At 39.1% G+C, this 25407-nt stretch overlaps 1 protein-coding gene across 2 annotated transcripts in view; it reads left to right on the top strand.

The window, feature by feature from the left end:
* Nucleotides 1-25407, top strand: part of PCNX2 (pecanex 2) — a 156102-nt gene that overhangs the window by 82100 nt on the left and 48595 nt on the right. For both annotated transcript variants that reach the window (XM_026846485.1, XM_026846486.1), the window contains exons 21-22: nt 10186-10294; nt 15000-15129. In XM_026846485.1, coding sequence (XP_026702286.1) covers nt 10186-10294; nt 15000-15129 — 239 coding nt within the window. The remainder of the gene's footprint in view (nt 1-10185; nt 10295-14999; nt 15130-25407) is intronic.

Genomic DNA, 25407 nt, shown 5'->3' with positions numbered 1-25407 from the left:
AGGTTGGTAGCATCGTAGCAGTTTTCAGTATTTGTTGCATTACCATGTTCCTTAGAGTAGGGGATGAATTTCTGTTCCCAGAGATTGTCAGTGATGTGCATTAGTGGACATCCCATGTCTGGATAATGGCTTATTTAGTCCTAAAACTCATTACAGGATCAAAATATTAGCACCCCAGGATTGAAAGTCTCACTATTCATTAATTCTTTTGAAAATGTTGGCCTTGTGAGCATATTGCAAAATACTGGTGTGGATTATTGCATGGTTTTTGAAGGGAGAGCTGTAAAAGCTTTTCAGTGGGTTTTTCTGGAGTTATTTGGGTAGTCTGAAGCTACTGTTTACAGTAGAAAGACTAGTGATAGCAATAAGAATGAAATAATAAAGGATACATACCAAATTAAGGAGAGATATTTGCTACAATAACTGTTACTCTACTAGACTGAAAGCTTGTACTACAGACGTGTTTTGAAAATGTAGTTTTAGCATTGATCTGCCATTTTCTTTATATCTCATAATAGCTGAAATTTTGCAGGTCATTAGTTCATCAAGTGGACTTGTCCTCATTCCATTTTAAAAAAAATTGAATTAAGCGGTTGAATTATTTATATTACAAAAGCACATGCACAGTTACACAATGATCATTAAAGCCAATCTGAAAAATAGCATTGCGGATAATAGCAATTAAGGTCCTATTAATTTCAAATCATAAAGGGCATACGTTTTCTTTACCCTAATTAAGGTCTGAGCTTTAATTAGTTCAATATTGTGGAACTTTAGTAAAGGATACGGTCACTAGAGGATAAAGAGGGGGTGTGTTCATTCTATACTGTAGGCCCTAAGCAAGCTGTATCCACCTCTGTTCCTAAAAGCTTTGTGTCTTCACAGATTCTGTCCATCTGTAATTCATTCATTTTTATGTTTGCAACTATTTTTAAAAACAAACCAAAAACTTAAATAGTCTCTATTACCATCACCTTTGGCTATGCAGAGCAGTCGTGACTGATTTCTGCTTACTCATTGAAACTGTCAACTTGCCACCCTCATGAATTAGGGAACACTAGAAGTGCTGTGCCTAAGTCATAGTAATGGTAATTTTTAAGCATGGTTACCCCACAAATAAAATATTTGCATGCTCTCAAAGCACTGTAGTAGTAAGCATTTATTTTCTTTTGCCAGGCACTGGGGAAGAAGGCATCTAAATTCAACAGACATTCACAACTGCACTAGTGACTCTTGAAGCAGATTATGTTGAATAAAACTTTGCTAATGATGTTGGGTAGAATATTTCTGAATATCTCACTGATTGTGCTTCCCTCATTTTCCCCACTCTGGTGTTGATTTACTGTAATTTAGTCAAATCAGAAGCTCCAAATGAGCATATTGCTTCCTGAACAAGTTAAAGCATGGAAGTCCGAGTTGCTGCTCACAGATTTTTATCTCAGTTTGCAAATATCCAAGCCACCCCACACTGGGATAACACAGAGAACAAGAGTCTATTCAGTTATATTCCTGAGGATTTTTTTTAACCAACCTGGATTTTTTTTTTGTCTTTTTAACGTTATAGGACTACTAACATGACATGGATAATTCACTTCTTTTTAAAAAGTCATTACCTGTTTACATTTTGAAAAGTTGTGGAATGTGAAAATCTAAAGCTAAAAGTTGATGAGTCATATGCAAAGTGTGATGTTTTGTCTTTCAAATTGCTTTGGGAAGGGAGCAAGATAAACTTTCTTATTTATTTTTAAGAATGACTGCAGCTTTTAATTCAAGTGGAACAGGTCTTTTCCATCTTTCTTACACTAAGACTTTCCATGTAGCCAGCCCAGTTTGTGTCCTTTGCCTGGGATTCTTGTGTCCAAAACTCCTGTTGTCTATATTCTTGAAATCAGAGCTGAGTGGCCTTTAAAAATATGTGGTTGCTCATTCAAAAATTGTGGGTATAATGGTCTGATGTATACTATGCAGGAAGTCAAACTGGACAATCAAGACACCCGTCTTGGTCTACATGACTCTGTGTAAACTTTTCAAATGAGCCAGTTGTTCTCCCTGGACTTTTTAGGAGATTATGTCAGTGCAGAGGTTAATAAGAATGTTCATATTAGTTGAAAGTGAAAAATTACAACTAACTGAGAATATATTCTTCATAGGCATAGCAAAGATGAAATATATAACAGGACTTGGAAGATTTCTTCCTCAACTTCTAACAGTAGGAAAAATTCTGAGACTTTTACTGTAATAGGGCAAAAAATGTGGGAATATTAACCAGTTTAAATAAACTATTTGGGAATGATGAAAAGATGGGCCTTTCTTCCACCCATTATGTCTACTGACATAATATTTAACTGAGGAAAAACTCCAATGCATCTAACACATATGAGGGGGAGGGCATATGGATGGTTAAATGCATGTTATAGCTCATCTAGTCTGTCTTTCTTCAGTGATTAAAAAAAAAAAACCCACAACCTAAAACAGGAATGTGCCCAGCACTGCCCTCTTTGACAGATGTATGAGCTGCTTTTCAAGGATGTCTGAAATAACAACTGTTCAAGTCAAGAAAGAACATGTATTGTTAAGTGTGTAGTAGAAACCAATGCAAATCATTCAAACAGCAAGGATATCAGTTTGGAACTGGCTGAGTGTTTAGAAAGATGCTCAGGGCAAGGCTTGTCCTCAGCTCTTTTGCTGTGTTCTCTCAAAGATGTGGTTTTCCATTTCATCCAGTGCCATAGGTGTCCTCTAAATATTGCTGGTGGAGAGGGGTCATAGTGTCTCCCTGGACTGCTTTTGGAACCTCAGGTGGAGCTGATGTTGAGCTGAGGGAGCAAAGACCGCAAAAAATCTTGGTAGTGCAAATGTATATGGTTCTGGCTATAGTATGCCCTTGGCTACTATAAAAAAAATGATTTTTTTTTTTTTTTTTTTTTTTTTTTTTTTTTTTTCCAGTCTGTTCAATACTGGAAGCAACCAGCAGCATGTTTGAGATGCCAGACTGGTATACTGGCTCTTTTACCAGCAACTCTTTCACCTGCAGAGCACAACTGAGAAACGATACCTGTACTTGGAATATGTATTTTTGACAAATCTCTGTGACTTCCTTTAAGCCCTAAAGAGTGAGCCACTCTGAGCCTACTCACTCATATACTACACAGATCTGGATGGGAATGATAAGACCCAGTGCATTAACCCTCTAATGTATAGGACTACAACTTCTTATCTCTTTCAGTGTCTTGTATGCTACTGGCAGGCAGTTTAATGGCCTCTTAATTTGTGTGTGTGGATGAACTAATTAGCAATACTAAAATATGAAATCACCTTATATTTTCTTATGCTCAAGTCCTCTGAGGGTTCTGAATTTGTCTTCATGCATAAGGCAAAATAATCAAAGAACTAGAGCTTGTTAAATTTGCTTTCATTAACACTGAATTCATTTGCCTAAGTACTCTTACCCCTGCTGAGCTCACTTAAGAATACAATTTCCCTGTCTGATATTTTTTCTTCTTTCCCAGAATACATTTTTCAGCTAATAAGGAATCCACATTTTTATTTTTTAATAAGAATTTTTCTCTTTCTGTATACCTCTTAAATGTCACACATTTATGAAAGATGATCTTTATGTCAAAGTAGCTCAGGCTAAGATAGCCAGTTCATAAGAACCTGCCAGACCTGTGCTGATCAGGCTTAACTTTTAACATCCACAACACAATCCCCTGGACAGGGAAGACATTACGCATGCCATCTTGTTTTCCTTCATTTTATGAGAAAGTGCTATCAAGTGCATTGACCTTCTTGGTGCTTTGTTGAAGTCAAGTAATTAACCTATTGGATCTTTCTATTGCCTTTGTGGCAATAAAACTCTTGGCTAATTGGCATGTCTCATTGATTTAGGTGCTACTTATAAGTCAAAAGCCTCACTCTTTTTCCTTTCACCGTCTGATTTTTCATCCTTCTCTAAATCTGATGTTTCACTTCAAAGCTTCTGGCACTAAGTCATTAATTCATATTTAAATCCATTTCTTGTCATTTGTGCATACTGAAATCCAATGTCTTAATCAGCTGTACCCTCTTGGCTCACAGCTGTTTCCTCAACTTTTGATATCTGGCATATAAACCCTGTTAAAGACACTTTCTGCTGAATAAAATACCCAAGGCTACATCTGATATTTGACAGGATTAATCCCAGTGGTATTTTCCATAGACTATTTAGCTCTCTTGAGCACTGTATAGTTCGTGTTTTCTTTTAATATTGGAGAAATGGTTTAATTGATTTTTTTCATTCAGCCTTCTATCCGTGACCTCTTTGTTGAGACTTCATTCCTGACACTATTCCCAAATTGTATTTTCTCTCTCTCTTTTTTTTTTTTTTAGGTGTGTTTTTTCTTTAGAATGGGACAGATACACTCGGGTGCAGGAAGATGTACACCTTCTCTTTGTGTCAGTCTGGCTTATTACGCACTGAGGACTACATTCTACATTCATGTACATTCATGCTGATAGAAGTGTGTTCTGTATCTGTTGATGCAGGCACAGAAAGAGAAATCTTGAGTATCTGGCGCTTCAGCACACATCTTAGTCTGTGCATTTTTCATGTCTGCTTTTAGTAAAGGAGATTTCTGGGAAGATGGAGTCTTGGCAGAAGCCATGCCTATGAAGGCTTCATTGAAGAAGCTGGATCAGTGCAGCTCCCAGCTGATTTATTTCAGACCTCTGGCCCTCTGCAAATTAAGCTGATTAGCTCTGATCTTGTCCTTTTTGCCCACCTCGGGAGATATGGGAGAAGGTTTCTTACAGTATCGCAGGCTCCTTCCCTGGTCTCTTGCTGTCAGCTGACAATGTAGGAAGAAGCAGCATCTGCCATGAGCAGATCCAGGGCTGTTAGGTTTTATCATCATCTTATTGTCATAATCCTCATCGTACTTCTGCCTGGTGGTTAACATTTAGCTTCAAATATAAGGCTGCTGAGGATTGTTACTCAAGCTGTTTAAAACATGCCTGTTTTGTACACTGTCAGTGTGAAGTGCTGAACACTTTGTTTCAGAAATATATTCCTCTGAGGTTCAATATCAGAGCGTTGGCCTGATTATATTTTGATCTTCTTACATATGTTGCATTAGACAATGATCTTGAAATCCCACAATATAAAGGCTTCAAATGTCTGTAAGCAGATGCAGATAGAGACAGCCTGGAAAGTATTTGTTGAAGATTAAAACATAGTGCTGTTCAAATACACCAATAGAATGTCACAATGAATTAAGACATAAACATTAAAAACCTTTAATATTTCCAGTAAATCTTGTTTTGTAGGATTTCGTAAGTGGTTTGTTTTAAATGACATTAAATGAAAACTAGGAAGTCAATGATTTGCAAAGCAAAGCCATGAACTAGAATAAAATTATTCCATCTAAGTTTAATTTCATATCCATAAACATATACATGCTCACAACTTTTTGCTCTTAATGTGTCTTAATTTTTATTGACATACAAGGGGGAAAAAAAAAAAGAAAAAAGGAAGGTATTAGAATTTACTTCCAAGACTTGGAGATGCCATTTGACCAGAATTAGCTCAACATGAAAAACTAAATGACTTCCTGGTGTCTGAGTTCTAGTCTATCTCAAGTTCTCAGGATCTAAACAGAAATATAAAAACTACCTGTTCAAAGCAGGAAATGATTGCTTTCTGTATTTAACTTTTTTAATACCTCATTTTTGTTGCACACAGAGCATATAGTCATTTGTATGTGACAGTTATTTTTGTTTTAAAACAATTTGTACATATACTTTTTAAATTAACACAGCAAAATTGAAGCTTAGCAAGAAAATGTTAATGTTTATGCATTATTTAGTCCCAGTATTGCCAAGGAGTCTGCCCACACAGAGTCCCAACAGATGCTAAACAGATAGAAAGGCTGCCAAAAGCTGAAAGCATTGTGTAGCCTCCATCTCACGCTCAGTATCATTTAAATTCAGGTGTTAATCTCTGCCTAGTTTATTGAAATCTATCAAACTGAGAAAAGGGGATCACATTTTAGTGATGTTTCAGACTTCCAAAATATTTTTTTTAATGTATCCTAACTAATTTCCATTAACTTCTAGTTTGTAATGTTACTTAAATTTGGTTAAGTAAGAATAACTGGATTTAAAAGAAATTCTGAAAAGCTAAATCTTTGCCTTTGCTTTGTTTATAGATGTATAGAATACTAGTTTATATGCCAGAGGTCTGTAGAGGCTTTCAGAACTCAAAAAGACTTAAGGATGATTAAGATGATAAAATGTGTGTGTCCACATAAAATAAATATGAAAGATGGATGCATGTTCTGCACTTTCACTTGACAGCAGTGGGAATGTACTGGTTTAAATTCACGGAATATACTGATAATTTAAACTCTTTATCAAAGCCTTTAAAACTGTTTACTGTGCAAAACTGTCACTTGAGTGAAGATATCTAGGAATATTAGAACTTTGTCTCCTAAATAATATATCATTTTTCTGCTTAGTGAACTGTAGAAAAAATTGAAGACCTAAGAAGGTTTAATAAAAATATTCTTTTATAAATCATCCTAAACTGGGATGCAGAAGTCTTAATATAAAATTAATCTTTTACACCTGTTTAAGGAAATGGTTATAAAGAGAGTGTTAAAACTCAGCACAGATTTTATTTTTTTATTTTTCACCTTCGATCGGAAGGTCCCCCCTTTGTTTCTGATGCTGTTAAAAAATATACCTCTCACCCTCAGGAGCAAGTTATTACCCTCACTCAGACTGAACTTTACTGAGGATAAATTGCTTATTTCACAGAATCACAGGAGGACTGAGGTGTCCCATGGAAGTACTCTTGTCCAGTTTGTTTAAATGTACCTTTAATCCTTCCCTACTTAGCGTGTCTTAATTTCTGCATGCTTTCCCACATGTCTCAGGGGCCTGTGATTCCTGAAGACTTACCAGTAAAGCCCAAGGCAGAGAAGGCATTGAGTACCTCAGCCTTCCCCATGCCCTTTGTCACCAGGTCCCCTGCCCCATTCAGCAGTGGGTCCGTGTTTTTTCTTCCCCCATCTGTCTTTTGCTGCTGATAAACCTGTAGAAGTCCTTCCTGTTGTCTTGTACTTTCCTCACCAGATTCAACGCCAGATGGGTTTTGGCTTTCCTAACCCTTTCTAATCCAATCTTGTTTGTGACAATTTAAAAAAGATGTTGGAGGTTTTCCTCTAACTAGTGTCACGATTATGGAAGACTGAAATGCAGTTAGTTGTAGTTGAAGTAAGCGGACTATTGTTGCTGAGGATCTGCTTCCTCCTATTTATGAAGGCAGTTTTTAGCAGCTTCGGTTTCTTTCCGTGAGAACAGCAATAGCGCTTTGTGAATCCCTGGAGATCCTGTATTAGATATAGGAGAAAGCATATTGTAAATTGGGTAAAACTGACAAGGAACAAAATATTTTTTTTTCAGATGGTCCTAGCAAAATGAAAAAGAGAAAACGCAAAGCCAAGTCCCCCCTTCTTAGATCTGTTTTATAGTCGCTAGATGACATCACCTTTAGCAAGTACAGTGAGATTTGTAAGATGCTAATGGCATGTTACCCTTAAGGTGTTTCACAGAACATGCACTAGAAGCAGTAATTTAAGAGGTAATAGAGACACTTGACAACTCTTAATGAAAGCAGTAGCTTGAAAATCACACATTTCCAGGCCTTTGGGTGCAGTGTTGTGAGGCTCTCAAAACCCGCGAGGTTCACTAGTTCATATTCTTAAGAATGGAAATAAGCTCTATTGCCTGTCTTGTAGCAACATTAGCCGAGAGGCAAGTGTTGAAAGAAACAACACCAAGTTCAAGCAGTGGTGAATGTAGAGGTAGTAGGACTTGTTAAAAGCTATGGCAAACTTGGGCTTCATGGCTTGTTTTGCAAAAATGTGTAAAGAATGATTAAAACAATGTAATAGAGCAAGAAGCCAGAAGAGTCTCCTCCTGGATTTGGTTTCCTAGCAAATGCAAAACCTGAATTTTATCTGAGGTTTGAAAACCTTTTGATGAACCCTGTGCTTTGAGCACAGCTGGCGTGATTTATGGCTTTGTGATTTTGATCTGTAACAGGCAGAACTTTGCCGGATTGTGCTGCAGTTTTGAATTTTTGAGGTTTCAGATGTGAGTCATTAGCTTTTTCAGTCCTTCACTTAAATCTTTTAGCAGATACAATTTTTCTCCCAGCTGTTCATTCAGACATTTCAGATAAATAAAAACTAAGCAAAACAGGAATTCCATAACCTGCTAAAGAAGATTCAAACAACTTAAAGTCCATTCTAGTTTCAGTTCAGTTTCATTTGCCTACCTTGTCTAATGTTGTAGTTTTAAAGTCACATGTAGTATTTTTGAGAGAAAACAAAAGCTGGCAAGATATGAATTTCTCATACATAAACTACATAGTGGTGACCAGGCTGTACCTTGAAGAGACCATAACAGCTTGTTTTTATCAGGGCTTTGCTGGTTTTAAATAGTATGCCTGTGCAAAGTTAACATAATCTGTATTTTGCATATTGCTCCTAATTTGAGTTATGCCAAAGCACAGAAAACATGTGAAGCACTGCTTGCATCTCAACTGGGAGGTTTATCAGTTGTAACTGGAGTTAGCATGACACTGGTTATAAATGGAGTTAGCAGCTGCTTCTGTGATTGTTTGGTATCACAAAGACTAAAACACATTAATGCTATTATTAGTCATTCTTAGCTCCCTCACAATTCACTTGCAATTATTTACAACAATTAGTAGAGGAGCTCAATGAGACATCGTCTAAGTGCATTGCCAGTATGGATACAGATGGCCAAGTGTTACTTTGGGGGTGGTAACTTTAAGGACAGATGAAATGAATTAGCCAGTGAAGATGCATCCTCTCTTACTGTCAACATGCTACTAAATTAAGTGTGACTAGGACCACACTCTGTCCCTGAGGCCAGCTGACATGGGGAAGCTTGTGTCCTTGTTGATAAACTCTACCAGTCTGTATGCAGGGTGGAGATATGGAACTGCCACCTGAAAATGCACCATGGAGGGTTTTCATTAGAAAGGATGCTTGGGGTTTGCTTGAAAAAGTGCTAGCTGGGCCAGACCAAAACTTTCCCAGGAACATTTTTAAAAACAATATACAAAATACCAGTGCTTGGAATATTCCCTGGAAGCTTTTAATATATGAGTGTTGATATAGCCTCAGTGTCTCTCTGGATGTTGGCAATGTCTTCTTTTTCACTAACTCAAGTAAAAAATTTGCCATTGGAAATTCAACATATATTTGCTATAGGAGCATTAAATATTGCATATACTTCTGTTGCACTGTCAACTTGTGTGTGTGTTGAGCACTAACGTCTATTGACAGCCAAATCCTTTCTGATGGTTTGTCAGGAACCTACTCTGCAGTATGAATCCAATGGCCGAATGCAGACAAGACGTAAGATCTGTTTTGGCCTAATGCCAAGAGTGCTGGCAGAAAAAAATATATTCTAGGAAATGAGTACACATCATTCTCGAATCGGAAACTGCTAGCTGCAGCACCAAGGAAGCAGGAATTATTTTACAGGAAGCAAAAGTAAATTCAGTGTGTTTTTCAATTTGTACCGCACAAAAATAAAAATTCATATTAATGCAACATTTTTATGATAGGATGGTTTGATCTTGAAACTGCAGCTACAATTCATGGTTAATGCCAAGCATATGCTTACATAGTGATGACTGCTCCTGTTGATTCAACAAATGAAAATGTCGTGTTCTTGAGAAACAAGTCTGATTTCCATGTGCATTTCCAATGTCGCACATTGAGCTTTCTCTGTTTGCTATAGCCACTTTCTCCTGGAGTCTCTTCTCCTATAACTGTCTGACTGGCGGCATGATACATGCAGTGAATATCAGAACCTGTTTTCTACTTTCTAATGAACACAGACATACTTTTGAAGAAAGGTAATCTGGGACCTACCTCAGATTGGTAGTTCAAAATGTACCTTATTGCAAGTCTGAATTTCAAGTGAAGAACATACTTCTGTGCTTTACTAAAGTGAGGCCTTAGTGCCCATGAAAGGTAATAATACAATGTAATTTATCTCACATTCATTCCAGGGCACAGTTCTAGAAAGTGTTACTTCAGGTATTAGTACTGAAACTATCTCAGTACCTAAAAATTCACCATGTTTTTCTTTTTTTCTTTTCAGCTGTGGGACCTACTTCAGAAGTTGCAGTTCATCATGACATACATTGCTCCCTGGCAGATTGCCTGGGGATCATCGTTCCATGTTTTTGCTCAGCTCTTTGCAATACCTCATATCCTTTATAAATTTGTTTTTCTTTATTTTTAAATTCCTCTTCATATATATAATTTATTTACAGTGTTTGAACAAGATGCAAAATTCCTAGATAACTTATTTTAAAATGTGTAAATGCTTGGAGCATCTCCTGAGAAATAGTTTTCTCTCTTTCTTGACTGCATGGGATCTGAAACTGGGAAACTGAACTCTGACTCAAACTGGTCTGTTTATGTCTCGTCCCTTCCCACCCAGCCACATTCTGCCGATCACTTACTTCCACAATCCTCACTGACTTCTGGTGCATCCAGAAAGAAATGTTGTGACTGACATATTAGCTTCAATTTGGGTGGACTTTTATGATCGCAGATGCTAGGTTTGTAAAATGCTGGCCATATGGCTGGCTGAGCTCTAAAATATTGTTACTTTCTCAATGTTTCTAGTTGGTACCTCAGATACAAATTCATTGCAGTGAGACAATTTCTGTTGCAACTGTCCTGATTTTAATATTTTTTTTTTTTTCCATTTCAGAAGCAGCTGGGTTTTAACATTTTAATGTACACTTTTCATTGTGGTGCTGAGAAGCATTCTCCTTTTTTTAACTTTTCCACTCTGTTTTATGAGTATGTATGTTCACCAACACCAAAGCAGTCCTTCAGAAACAGTCTGTTTCAGTGCCTGTTCCAGGGCTGTGAACATTGGTTTTGTAGATATGGAGGGTAAAACACAGAGTTCAGTAACCCCCAAATGTCTGTAGGGTTAAAATACATATATTGGATTTTTGGAACAAAAAATTTTCATCTTAAAGTCTAATTCATTTAGAAACTTGATTTAATACAGGAAAAAGATTTAAAAAAATGAAATAAAACACTTTGAACAAATTTAACTTTATTGACCTCTAAAGTATTTTCAGAGACAAACATTTCATTTCTTGCTTCCCTCCCAAAGTTGTGGAAGAAGAGTTGACAAAGTAGTTTTAGTTCAGACCTACTGAAGAGTTTATTTTTTTTATGTTTGTTAGATATGTGCACTTAAGGCTTTGTCCCTTTCATCCCACAGTGTTTTTTTTTCCTTCCCCTTGAGTGATTTCTTTCCTCTGCTCTTTGTTGTGATATGTTGAATCATATGCAGCATTGATTAACAATGCTTATGTTTCGAGATAGGAAGAATAAATTGGGAGTCTTGGACATACTAAAGTGCAGACAGACTAACTCCCAGAGAAAAAGCTTTAGAATGTCAGTTTATAAAAGGAAAGTATTATAAAACCAGTGATCTGTCTGAGCATTTTGAGTGATTTGTAGCAAAGTATTCCAGAAGTTCACAACAAAAAAAGTATTTTCATCTCTGTTGTAGGTGTGAATTGCAGGAAAACCGTTTATAAGGTTATTAGCAAAACATTTAAGAACTGAGATTATATTTCAACAAATTTCCCTTTGGTCACAAATACTTTGTGCAGGGATAACTTTACTATTGATAAAAGTAGCCATTAAGCTTTGCAAAATGGCAAGTAGTTAACTAAGCTGCGTTTAGTTTGTTTACACAGTTACTGCTAAAGTGATGGAGACTAGCTTTCTATTATTTATAGTATGCTTTGTAAATGCAAATCTGTCTTTTAAGGCAATGTTGCAATTAAGATACTGTTTAAATGCCCAAGTTACTATTCCCACAACAACAATAACTCTGCCTTTTTGCACAGTATTTTTATTTGTTGCTACCATAACCCTGCAAACAGTAATGATGAATGGATGTTGCAGTTTGCAGAGGCACTAAGCCTGCCATTTCTTTGCAGAGTTAATTATTTGTGGCTCTTAATTTGTCTAAATCACATCTGCAAATGGGACATAAATTTTAAAATTTTAGACTGCCTTGGTGAACTTCAGCCATAGAGCTCAGTGATGTGACTAGTTCTGCATGCTTTAATGCATTTGATTGTGGCGTGCAGGGCATGAAGGACAACGCATGTGGAGCTTTGCCTGGTGGAGGTTGTGGAGCCTCCACCATTAGAGATCTTAAGGAATTTAGACAAACGTCTATCAGGAGTCTTAGAAGTTTAGTTGATCCTGCCTTGTGGCTGCTAGATGGACTATGTGATCCCTCAAAGTCCCTCCTAATCCCAAAAGACCAGGAATGGGAATGGGCTTCTGGCTTGAGGAGAGATCTGTGACTTCAATTCCCAGTATTTAAATAGGTAAGATGAGGTTATATGTTTGGGTAAGATGAGGTTATATGTTTATAATTATCAGTGCTCTGAGAAAGTCAGTGTATTTTGTAGTCAGAGGAGGATTTTACCTAATGAATGCACAGTGAGATTTGGAGAGAAAGGATTTTGTAGTTCAGATAATCCTGTTTATGAGAGTTTCTGCTTTGGTTGTTTTAGGGTTACAGCTCTAACATCAGAAAAGGAAGCCCTGTGACACGCGGTTCTCCCATCCTCTGTTTGATCGTGTGCCTGGAAGTGACCAAGAATTTTTGGCCTGTAGTAATTGCAATTAAAAATGTGGGTTTTGAGAAACAGAGCATTTGGGCTGGCCTTACTGCATAGTTTTGTGTTAAAAGAAGGGGAAGGAAGATTTTGAAAATGTCAGAATTTCAGTTACTTGTTTTGAAGATGATTTGAATTTAAGCAGATTTTTAAATCATAAAAAATAATCTTCAAATACAATGTTTTATTTCATGTTGCAGAGTTTTTAGTTATTTTTTCTCAAAATTTGATTTTGGCCATCTTAAAATGACAATCCATTATTCACAAAGAAACAAGTTCTACACAGTATAACCGAAGAAAGATGGTATGCAGGAAACCTGCCTTGGGACATGGAGTAAGAAATTATGCCTGTAATTGGTGGTGCTTTTATATTTTTCACTTAGACATAATTAAAGTGTTAGTATATTTAAAAAAAAAATATTTGCTTTTATTAGATAATTTGGATACCATCAAATCAAAAAATGCCTGATGACAGATAATTGTCCGCTGTACACATCAACTATATGTCAGGGAGTCAGGTGCTGTTACTTGCTCTCATGACACACATGTATGAAATAGTTAAAATCACTCTTCACAAGTCAAATGTGCATTGGAAGACATTTCCCATTTAGTAGAGAATTATGTCTTTTAGGAAAATTAAAACTGTTGCTACTGATTATGTCTTGGAGGCTTAAATGTCTTAATTCATGATGGTGGCAATTTTTAAATCAGTCATGACAGCAGAACTCTCTTTGGAAAACTTGATTTTCTGTCCTTATCTGTTCTCCTTGTTCTCTTTTTCTCTCTTCCACTCTTATGCCTTCTTCCCTTACCTGACACTTGTAAATACTTGTTCATCTTTCACAGCCAGTGCTGGTTTTGACTACAGTGTAATGTGACAGATAAACTTTTTGGATGTACTTGCTTCTTGCTCTGTGCTCTCTGTTGCCTTTTGAACTTTGATGGCAGCTCATTTTCCAGTCTATCTAACACACAAAGACAGTGTTCCAGACCACTCTCTTTTAATAAGTTTGAGGGATTTGAGAGAGATCTTTTGTCAAATATTTGTCTGTAGATTTCACAAATTGCTTTGAAAGCATGGCTAGCTAGCCTTTTTATGGAAATACTGTACCATGAGTGAATGCTATGCGTGTGAAAATGGTTTTTCTGTAAAGTCTCAGAGACTGTGGGACACACATACAGAATATTACTATAGGAGGGTAAGGTAAAAGACTGCTTATTGGGTGATTTGATCTTAATTTTAGTTTGAGATGCGCTTGATTGCTGTACTTTGATAGTGGCTCCTTAGTTCATGGCTTCTTAGCACCTTCCTTTCAAGAGAGGTGTAAGGAAGAATAACTCATCTCTTAGGCCATCTTGGAAACTCTTTTCCTGAGATTTCATGGATGTGGTATGATTTAATGAAGAATTAAAGCCTAACATTTAATTTCCTTGGGATTTTTTAATCATGTTCCTTTTAACTTATCTCTTCTAGTATCCTTATCCATCTCCTAACTTGCTTCCAGTAATTTGAAATATGATTTTACATTTAAATTAAGGTATGGATTCAGGCATTCATTCTGATGTTTGTGTGTGATATTTTCTATTCCCTGTCCTCACCTTCTCATTTCATATATATTTTAAAAGTATAAAATGCTGAACATTTTTTTACCTTTCAGTCAGCAGGGAGTATTAAAATGTCAGTAAGAATTAACATGAAAGCATGGTTTTAAGCCAGCAGGATGGATTATAGAGGCATAGATGTTTATCCACATATTAGGCCATGGCAAAATAAGCAGAAACTCACAGAATGGAATATCAGACACGTTGGGAGTAAGATGCCAGTGCAGAGACCAAAAAATTTCCAAGAAAGTGACATTTTGGGGGAGAGGGTGATGTTTTAAACTGTGTCAGAATGTGGAAAGGCACTTTGTGTTATAGAAGGTACAGTAGGTAGCTTGAAAGGGGCACTTAGTACTGTGCCTGTGCTCAGGATCTGTCCTCAGGCAGAGATTAGACAGGGTCACCCTGCTAATAAGGTACTTCGCTCAGACATGTCGCCTCCTGTACGACTGTGTAGCATCGAAGAGCCACAAATTACATGCTGTAATTGGCAATTTGGCACTGCCTGCCTTCCTTTCTTACCACATCTTTGGTAAAATAAATAACAAAAAGGCAAAAATAAATAGTTCAAACAGCTGCCTCAACAGTTGTTTAAAAGTGTAATTAAATCATTTGTGTTACCTTAACTTGCAGTTTTCAGACTCTGCTATGCTTTTTTTCCAAACTCTGGCCACTTCAGTCTTTTCTACACCACTGAGTCCGTTTCTTGGTAGTGTCATCTTTATCGCATCGTACGCAAGACCGATCAAGTTCTGGGAGAAAAACTACAAGTAAGACTATTCAAAAATTTTCTACACTTGTTATTTGTAAAGGTTTTTTTCTCCTTAGTTTCATTTCTGCATGTATTTTTTCTTTCTGAAGATAAATTGTTGGGCATGAGAGGTTAGTTTTTGAATCTTGATTCTGATGTTTTACTGTTTTGTGGTTATTTGGTTACTTCTGAAGGTGCATTTAAACAATTATCATTACCTTACAGATGAGGTGTTATGTTGCATTTGTTGTACCAGCATACAGTAACAAAACTGTGAAAAAAAACCAAATCAGTAAAGCTCCCAGTTGTCAGCCTTTTCTGTCTTGCTAGCTAGTGTTAGAAACTAAATCTGTGAAGCCTTCGGGACTAGAAGTCAGGGTGCATTAATATATTTTTATACTAGCCTAATTAAATGTTACTGTTTGGGAAGTAGCAGGTAACTTAAAGTGAAGTGATGATGAGTGTGCATGGTCATTACTTGGTACATTTGATCTTGGAGTCTGACTTAAGAACTGGTTGGTTTTGTCAGATTTTAGCTGCCACTCATTCAGTTTGACAAGGACATAGAATATTGAAATGCTTGAATGAATAGCTTCTGCTCCTCCTACTCAGTAGGACTTGAAAGTTCTGGGTAACTGGGATCTAATGGGCTCCCGGCAAGAGTACTGGAGACATGGAAACACCTCCAGATGGAGGTAGTTTTAGCAAGGGATGAATGAGTAGTGTCTAATGTTAGGGGTTGGATGCAGTGACTAAGGGGAGGGTCCTTTGAGTCATGTGCATGAGCTCTTCACCCCCTACTAGCATGTAACCAGGCTCAGAGTAACGTTGCAGCTGCAGAAAAGTGGTTTGAGGCACAAAGTGAAAATTATATTGGCCAAATCAGGACTTGGCCAGACCAGTGAGAAGTGCTATGTGCTTACCACACTTCTTTTATTGGTGCCACTGTTGTATATGGGCACCTCAAGAGAATTCAAAACTAGAAATTACAGTGATCTATTTTTCCATCTTTTAGGGGAAGGGATCTGATTAGTTTGAAGAGGGTTTTTTTTGTTTGATTTTGACTTTTTTCAGTGAGTATGTACTCATCTGTAAAGAAATTACTCAGACAAAGCCAAGTCATATAAAGAGGCTTTGTGTTTGTTTCTGAATATGATGAGTTTTGTGGAAACCTGTTGAGGTGAGCTGAGTTTTGTACACTGGGGCAAGATCTTAACAAAGTTCTCTCTCTCACATCTTTTTTTGGGGGGGTCAACAGGTTAATTATTTCATAGAAGTGAAGTTGAGGGGAGTCATGGAATGACAGCAGGCTAACATTAGTCCCACAGACAGCTTTACATTTTTGGACGGAAACTTAGAGTAATATTAAGCGGGAAGTGGAGATTTTAACATCTGCTCTGGTTTATTTCCACCAGAGCATTCTGAAGGCATTTTGAGGGACCATTTTAATTTGCTTTTGGTTTGTCTAAGACTTTTGGGATGAGATGAACAGAAGATATTCAAAGGAAATTTCAAAAGATGGTTGACACTTGATACTTATATAAGGAAGTGGGGGTGGTGTCTTGTTTTCATCAGTATTGACTATCTGTGACACGCACTAAGGGAAGTGAAGAAGTTGGTGCTAATAATTTTTGAAAGCAAAGCTAATTATTTTACCCATAAACTGTAAAACCTCAAGTGCAAAAAACCTAACCCTTCTAATACTTTTAAACCACCACTACTTGTCCTTTCAAAATAAGCAGCAACTACAGCTTTTGTTTTTGACATGAATGCTTAAGACTCTTTGTGAAAAAATCGTGCTTTGCTGTTTGTTAGAAATTCTAGTGTAACTTTTATGATCTTCTCACTTAAGATATAAAAACTACCTTGCCCCTAAAAAACCTTTCAGAAGTAGAAAGCAGCCTTGTAGAAGACTCAAATAGTTGTCAAAGCAAAATAAATGTTTGCACGAATCTGTGGCATCGTGCAATATGTGCTTGTAGTGACTCCTAAATTTGTATTCGTTTTGTCTCTAGCACTTCTGATTATCCTTTGCCTTGATTCCATGTCAGTATTTTATTGCTCACATGAAGAACTGACCAGAGTGAGTGAGCGAGCGTTGGACTGAAAAACTCTTGGTTCATTAAAGGGACATGGTGAAAACACAGGAAAAGGCAAGAGAAGGAATTAATTTTGTATTAAGAATAGGAAAATTTTCTACAGGCTACTTGAATGAAGTGACACGGGCCTTGCCTTACTGCTCATAAATCTTGACCCTCCAACATCTAAAAAATCGAAGTGATGATGTAATTGCTTTCTTTCAGAGCTGTGGAGCTAAATGGGATTGGGAGCTTGAACTGGAGTGGAAAGTTGTTCTGGCTCCTGCACGGACCTGTCTTTGGGCTGCAGTGTCCTATAACCAGACATGCACTGAGTTTTCAGGTGCTGTAAGACAAAACAGAACAAACAGATGGGGTAACTGGTGGATAGATTTCTGGAGTGCACTGACAGTTTTGCTGAGTTCAGCTCAGGGTAGTCATGGAAAGTCACAGGTTTGCTACAGTGCAGTGGGAGATATGCTCATACAAAGCAGAAGCTCTGGCTGATTCTTTTGCTATTTCTATACTCATTGTATGTTGACAGGAACTTTTGCCCAGGAGAAAGCTACCTTCAGTGTGCTTTATATAGCGTTTTTGTTTTGCCTGCTTTGCATACTCATTTTCAAACGCTTCCTTGCTGTATTGATGACTGCATTAAATTACCACATTTATATTAGCTACAGAAAAACTCGTTTACGTTTATATGAAGTTAGAGGTAGTCAATTCCATGGTTATATTATTTTATAATTTAACCTCTTAATCAGACTAACTGAAAACAGTTTTGACAAGCAGTCTCGATAACAAAATATCATGGGTTTGTTTTTCTTCCAAGTTGTAAATTAGGTTGCCGCCTTAGAATGTCATTTCTGTTCATCAGTATATGCACATTTCACTGCTGTCAAGCAGACTTCTTTTTTTCTTTGGTTCACTTAAGGACAACTTATTTTTGCATCTCATTTGGGCCAACACTGTGAAACTAGATGAGGAAAAACCATCCAGTTCATTTTCTGTAAAATGAATCCAAAATTGAAGCTTTGGACATTAGCAAGTAGAGAGTACCATGTTTATTAATAGAGCCGGGCTATTAGGCCAGCAGCCTGAGTAGTGAGAAACTGTTCCATCTGTTACTTAAAGTGTTGGTTTGGTTGTCTACTCAGTGTTGTCTGAGTGCACACATACATATCTTACATTTCCAGTGTTTCTTTTAGTTCCACTTCTTCTGCTGGCTAAAGAGGAGTTTGATTCCTCAGGTTTCTGACTGGGTATCTGTCACTCTAGATGATGTGATCTGTGGCTGAAAGTCTTAAAGATGGCTTGTTTTTTCAAGGAGATGGAGGAATTCCAGCAGGTTAAAAAAAAAAAAAGATTAATTTTGACAGTAAGCAAACTGTGAAATTCCTAGCAATCTCTTAAAAATTCAGGAGTCCTACTGTGCCTGTTTGTGCTCTTGTGGTGTGTGCACTGAGCATGGGTGTTCTTCCCTGCAATGAGCAGATGCTGTTTGTTTATAGTGTGCACTTTGGTACTTGCTGCATGCAGAGTCTAGTACACCAATACATCACTGAGGTCAGGGATCTTTTTGGGGGAAAGATATTTGAAGAAGAAGGAAAAATAAGGCAATAAGGAAGGTGAATAAGAAAGAACAACTTCTCATGCAACTACTTTTTTACAGCTTTTGCTGCTGCTGTTGTTGAAAACAGAGGGGTGTAAAATCAAAAGGCTGGCCTACTGCTCATGAGCTGGTTGCCTCATGGGAGTCCAACTATGAGAATTTTTCTTTCTTTTTTTTAAAAAAAAAAACCAAAACAACAAAAAAACCCAACAACCCCACGTTTGATTCAACACTGCCTTTGTCCTGCCATTAGCCTGAGTGCTGCTTCCCAGTTTGAAGAGTCCTGTTTTAGTCTTTATTTTCACAGCTGTTGGAATGATTAGGCTGTAGATGTCAGAGAGAGAAAAGGAAATAGCAGTAAATCTTGTTTAATATATAGGCACTTTAAAGCATAAAGTGCTTGTTCAAATGCTGTTGTAACATTTCTCTGCTTTGCTTTTTTTCTTAAACGCTTTGCTGTAGCCTGACTCTGTCCCCCTCCTCCCTTCCTCTTATCTTACTTTGTATCTTGGATATGGCAATGGACAGAATGGAGTAGGAAGTTTACTTTCATTCTCCAGTGGGTCTAACCGCTGGATCATGTCAGGCAGCCTGTTCTCCTCTGCAGCTGTGACTTGTCCCCACAAACAGCAAGCTGCCACCAGGAATCTGGATATTTCATTGCCTACACGCCTCTTGACTCTCCTGCTCCTTCCTGTTTCTATTTTTTCTTGGTCATCTGCTTCAGTGCCTATTTTTGGGTAAGGCACAGTTTGCATTTGCTTTGAAGGGTCTTGAGTGAATTACAGTGTGGTGTAACTGAATTAGTTAGATGACTCTAAAGAGGCTGTGATTAAATTGCCAGTTATCTCAGAATGGCATTACAGGACACCTCTCTGTCTTTGAGAATCTGTGAGCAAGCATTTCTTTTCTCCATCTTTTAAAAAAGTGTTATCACTGTGTTATTGTTCCAGTCATTGTGGTCTGGAAAACAGCCACCTCTAAGGTTAATACAGCTGGGAGCAGAGGGTGAGGAAAACCTGCCCTGCCTCAGATCTAGTGCAGCTGGCATTTTCTTTTGTGTTACCCTCTCACTTAACCTGCCCATCGTGGAGAGCCTGCAGGTAGAATGTGAAGAGTTTTCCCAGTGTAGACATAATTTGAGTTGACACCACATTATGCACATAGGTGGGAAAAGGAGTTATGAAAATTACCCATGTGCTCTCTCCCTTTTTCCCATAAAATAACAGGCCTTCCACTTCCAAATGCTTATTTTTAACACACCCTAGTGCATCTGGTTTCCCTGTGAGTCTGCTCATCTGTTACAGCTGCTTCAACCTCTACTCTGAACACAAAGCAAGATCCTTCATCTGCTGTCTCAGTGGAGGTAGAGGATTGAGATCCATATGGCAGCAAAGATGCAAGGGTTATTAATGTGTTAGAAACCATGGAAGTGTCTGGGAATGGTCACATAGGAATTAGGGCTAGAAAGATGGTGGGACCAGTAGCCCAACTGAAGTGCATATACACAAATGCACACAGTGTGGGCAATAAACAGGAGGAGCTGGAAGCCATTGTGCAGCAGGAAAACTGACATAGTCGCCATCATGGAAACGTGGTGGATGACTCGCACAACTGGAGTGCTGCAATTGATGGCCTTAAACTCTTCAGAAGAGATATGCGGGAGAGCTGAGCATGTGATCAAGCAGTGCCTGTTTATTACAACTAAGAAAGCCCTTTTCTAATGTTCTCCCACACACGTGAGTAACATGCAGTACAAGTCCTCAAGATTGGACAGTTAACTTAGACAGTTAAATTAGACAGTTAACTTAACACTTTAAACCTTCTTATGACTAGATAAAAAGTGCCCCATCAGCCTTGCCAGGCTTCCTGCCTTGTGTGACTTCCTCTTCCGTCCCAACCCCTGCCGGGGGTTGTTTGTCTCATTGAGTTTCTCCCCCCTCATTCAGAGTTACGTCCTTATCGCATTCTTGCTCAGGCTGAGGCTCTTATCAGTCTTGTTCTCACGCAGGATTGCTCACATGTCCATTCTCTCACAGAAAGTCCTCTTGAATCCCAACGGAGATAGGCAAGAAAGCAGAGGTAGTGGGGTAGCTGTGTATATTAGGGAGTGTTTTGACTGTCTAGAGCTTGATAACAGTGACAGTAGAGTTGAGTGTTTATGCGTAAGAATCAGGGGGAAGGCCGATAAAGTAGATATCATGGTGGGAGTCTGTTACAGACCACCCAACCAAAATGAAGAGACAGACAAAATACTCTATAAGCAGCTGGGAGAAGTCTCACAATTGCTCGCCTCTGGGGGATTTTGGCTTACCAGATGTCTGCTGGAAATACAGTACAGCAGAGACGAAACAGCCCAGGAGGTTCCTGGAGTGTGTAGTAGATAACTTCCTGACACAGCTGGTGAGTGAGCCAACTAGGGAAGATGCCCAGTGGAGCTGTTTGTGAACAGAGAAGGACTCATGGGTGATGTGATGGTTGGAGACTCTCTTGGATACAGCAATCACAAAATTATAGTTTTTGATTCTCGGAAGAGTAAGGAGGGGGGGTCAGCAGAACTGCTACCTTGGACTTCTGGAGGGCAGACTTTGGCCTGTTTAGAACCCTGGTTGACAGAGTCCCTTGGGGCAGTCGTGAAGGGCAAAGGAGTCCAGGAAGGCTGGATGTCCTTCAAGAAGGAAATCTTAAAGGCACAAGAGCAAGCCGTCCCCATGTGCAGAAAGGCAAGCCAGCAGGGAAGAAGAATGGCCTGGCTGGACAGAGAGCTTTGGCAGGAACTCAGGAAAAAAAATGAGAGTTTATGACCTTTGGAAGAAGGGACAGGCAACTCGGGAGGACTACAAGGATGTTACGAGGTTATGAAGGGAGAAAATTAGAAGGGCTAAAGCCCAGCTAGAACTTAATCTGGCTACTGCTGTAAAAGGCAGTAAAAAATGTTGCTATAAATATATTAGCAACAAAAGGAGGGCTAAGGAGAATCTCCATCCTTTACTGGATGTGTTGGTAAACATAGTGACAAAGGATGAGGAAAAGGTTAAGGTACTTAATGCCTTCTTTGCCTGGGTCTTTAGTGGTAAGACCAGTTGTTCTCTGGTTACTCAGCCCCCTAAACTAGAAGACGGCGACAGACACACACATATCTCTGGAACCATATGGGATCCACCCGTGGGTACCGAGGGAGCTGGTGGAAGTGCTCACCGAGGCACTTTCAATCATTTGTCAGCAGTCCTGGCTAACCTGGGAGGTCCCTGTTGACTGGAAATTAGCAAATGTGACACCCATCTACACAAGGGACCAGAAGAAGGATGCAAGGATGAGGAACTACAGGCCTGTCAGTCTGACTTCTGTGCTGGGGAAGGTTATGGAGCAGATCATCTTGAGTGCCATCATGTGGCACGGAGAGGACAACCAGGTGATCAGGCCCAGTCAGCATGGGTTTATTAAAGGTAGGTCCTGCTTGACTAACCTGATCTCCTTCTATGACAAGATGACCTGTTTAGTGGGTGAGGGAAAGGCTGTGCATGTTGTCTACCTAGACTTTAGTAAAGCCTTTGATACAGTTTCCTATATCATTCTCCTGGAGAAACTGGCTGCTCATGGCTTGGATGAAAAACTGTCTGGATGGCCGGGCCCAAATACTTGTGGTGAATGGAGTTAAATCCAGTTGGCAGCTGGTCATGAGTGGTGTTCCCTAGGGCTCGGTTTTGGGGCTACTTCTGTTTAATATCAGTGATCTGGATGAGAGGATCAAGTGCACCCTCGGTAAGTTTGCAGATGACACCAAGTTGGGTGGGAGTGTTGATCTGCTCGAGGGTAGGGAGGCTCTGCAGAGAGACCTGGACAGGCTGGAGCCATGGGCTCAGACCAATTGTATGAGGTTCAGTAAGGTCGCTGCTGGGTCCTGCACTTGGGTCACAACAACCCCCAGCAGCGCCACAGGCTTGGGGAGGAGTGGCTGGAAAACTGCCTGGCAGAAAAGGACCTGGGGGTTTTGGTCAACCACTAGCTGAATATAAGCCAGCAGTGTGCCTGGGTGGCCAAGAAGGCCAACAGCATCTTGGCTTGTATCAAATAGCGTGGCCAGCAGGGACAGGGAAGGGATCTTACCCCTGTACTCGGCACTGGTGAGGCCGCACCTCGATTCCTGTGTTCAGTTCTGGGCCCCTCACTACAAAAAGGACATTGAATGACTCGAGCGTGTCCAGAGAAGGGCAACGAAGCTGGTGCAGGGTCTGGAGCACAGGTGGTACGGGGAGCGGCTGAGGGAACTGGGGATGTTTAGTCTGGAGAAGAGGAGGCTGAGGGGAGACCTCATCACCCTCTACAGCTACCTGAGAGGAGGTTGTAGGGAGGTGGGTGTCAGTCTCTTTTCCCAGGTAACAAGCAACAGGACAAGAGGAAATGGCCTCAAGGTGCACCAGGGAGGTTTAGATTGGTTATTAGGAAAAATTTCTTCACTGAAAGGGTTATCAAGCATTGGAACAGGCTGCCTAGGGAAGTGGTGGAGTCATCATCCCTGGAGGTATATAAAAGTCATGTAGATGTGGCCCTTATAAACATGGTTTAGTGGTGGACTTGGCAGTGCTAGGTTAATGGTTGGACTCAATGATCCTAAAGGTCTTTTTCAACCTAAATGATTCTATGATTCTAAATGTCATTGACCCATAACTGTCCATGGGCCTTGTTTGGGAGCTGCATGTTCAGACCTTTCATGCTCTCCTTTTTGGGGCTGGATTTCTTTTTTAGTCTTTTCTTGCTATGTTGTTTGATTTTTCACATGTTCTTAGACCTCCATAGTGGTGATGTTTACAGAGGAACAACTGCAGCAGATGTTTATAGTTCAGTAATGCCTTGGACATTGATTTATAATGAATGCTTTAAAGAAAGGTACATTAACCTCTGAAGTCAACAATTACAGCAGAATTTTTTTTCTCCCTAATTGACAGGAGTTAGTGTTTGCCTTATTTCCTCAAATATCACTTCAGAAATGTTATGTTCTGCCTGCTGTCACTGCCTGTTCCCCTTACTTAGGGTTCAAACTCTTCTGAATGCTTCCAGCCACCTGGTATGAAAGCTGCATTACAGCCATGAGTTTTACGGTTAATTGCAATTATTTTCTTCTGAACTGCTTCTCTTTGCTAGTTTCTGTGTTTCTCTCTGGCTGCTTTTATTTCTATACAGTTTTTTATGAACTGAACAGAAAGAAGCACTGTATTCCAGCTGCCCGACTTTAGAGATTCTAGTCCCTTTGTTATCAGCTGTTACTCAGTTTTATGAATTCTAACCCCTTTGATGACTGTGGCTTTTTTAAAAGGGATCTTCACTGAGTTGGCCTCAGGCCACCTCCAGGCTTTTATTGAGTGTTAAGTTAATTTAGAACTCAGCAAAATAGTATAAATAAGTATTGGCATGTAGGTAAAACCAGAATGGTTGCTTATTACTGCCTTGGCCTTACAAGTCAAAACAAATAGGACCAATGAATGAATGAGTTTTAGTCTGACGTTTTGGTGTGCTTTCTTCAGATCAGAAGGGCTGCCTGATCCTCTTCACAAAGCATGTGGAACTTGGTGAGAGTCTTTCTGGAGGCTTCAAAGGGATTTAGATCCTTGAGCATCTAGCCTAGACTGGTACTGAGGGATGCTTAGGCCTGGTTTGGGTGCCCTTGGGTATAGCGTTCCTGCTAACTGTAGGGGTACTCCCTGGTTGGCAGTGATGTAGAAGCTGAAACGTTAGCAAGTTGCTATTTTTTCTTCATTAGTCTTCTAACTGGCAGATTTCCCAATAAAGATGATCTTTTTTTTGGGAAAAAAATGCTCCTCTTTTGAAACAATGAGTATAAACTGGTCTTTGTGAAGTTGCACCCTGTTCTCCAGAGGAGTGTGTGGTCTTGGTTCTGGCATTGAGGGAGAGAATAAAGAAAACCATGATGTTTGAAGAACAAGAACATCTTTGTCCATACTTGGACCTTAGTTCTTCATGAGCCCTCTGAAGTTACATGTTATTCATTAGACTTACCTGACTGTCTTCTCAAGACCCTTCCCTGTCTCCTCCCTACTGTGGTGCCGATTTGCTATCTATCTTCACATTACACACCACCAGTACTGCCCATGGACTTATACCTGCAATATTTGCCTGGTCTTGGAGTCTCATACCTTTCAGCAAGTGTGTAGGACTTTGAGGAGTGACAAAGCCATATCATTCAGGTGTGGAAGGTGTTGCTTCAGGTAAAGCCCCAGACTAAAAGAAGACCTACTAGAAATTATGTTCCCCTCAGCATCTTGAACTGTGATCTTCCCTGGAGTAAGGTGACCTTGTGTGCATGTGTGTCCCTTTGGCCACTTGCCTCATCATGGAGTTACGTGCATCTTCTCTCCAACCCAGTCCTCACTTCATCGCTTGACTCCATGTGTGGAGTCACACTGAACTGGGAAAATGTGATGGCTGTCTGGGAAAGGATGAGCAAGGGAAATCAGGTACTTTTAATCAAATAGATCTGATATTAAAATAAGTGTTTCCTGAGTGGCCAAGCATTTCACACTCACAGGAGGCTACACAAAATTCAAAGTTTTATTTTAACTGTTTGGCAGTATCTCTTTAACTGGTAACA

Source organism: Athene cunicularia, assembly GCF_003259725.1.
Source record: "Athene cunicularia isolate RWA chromosome 3 unlocalized genomic scaffold, athCun1 chr3_part1, whole genome shotgun sequence".
Lineage (NCBI taxonomy): Eukaryota > Metazoa > Chordata > Aves > Strigiformes > Strigidae > Athene > Athene cunicularia.
Note: the sequence above shows the minus strand (reverse complement) of the source record. Positions and strands in the feature narration are given on the sequence as shown.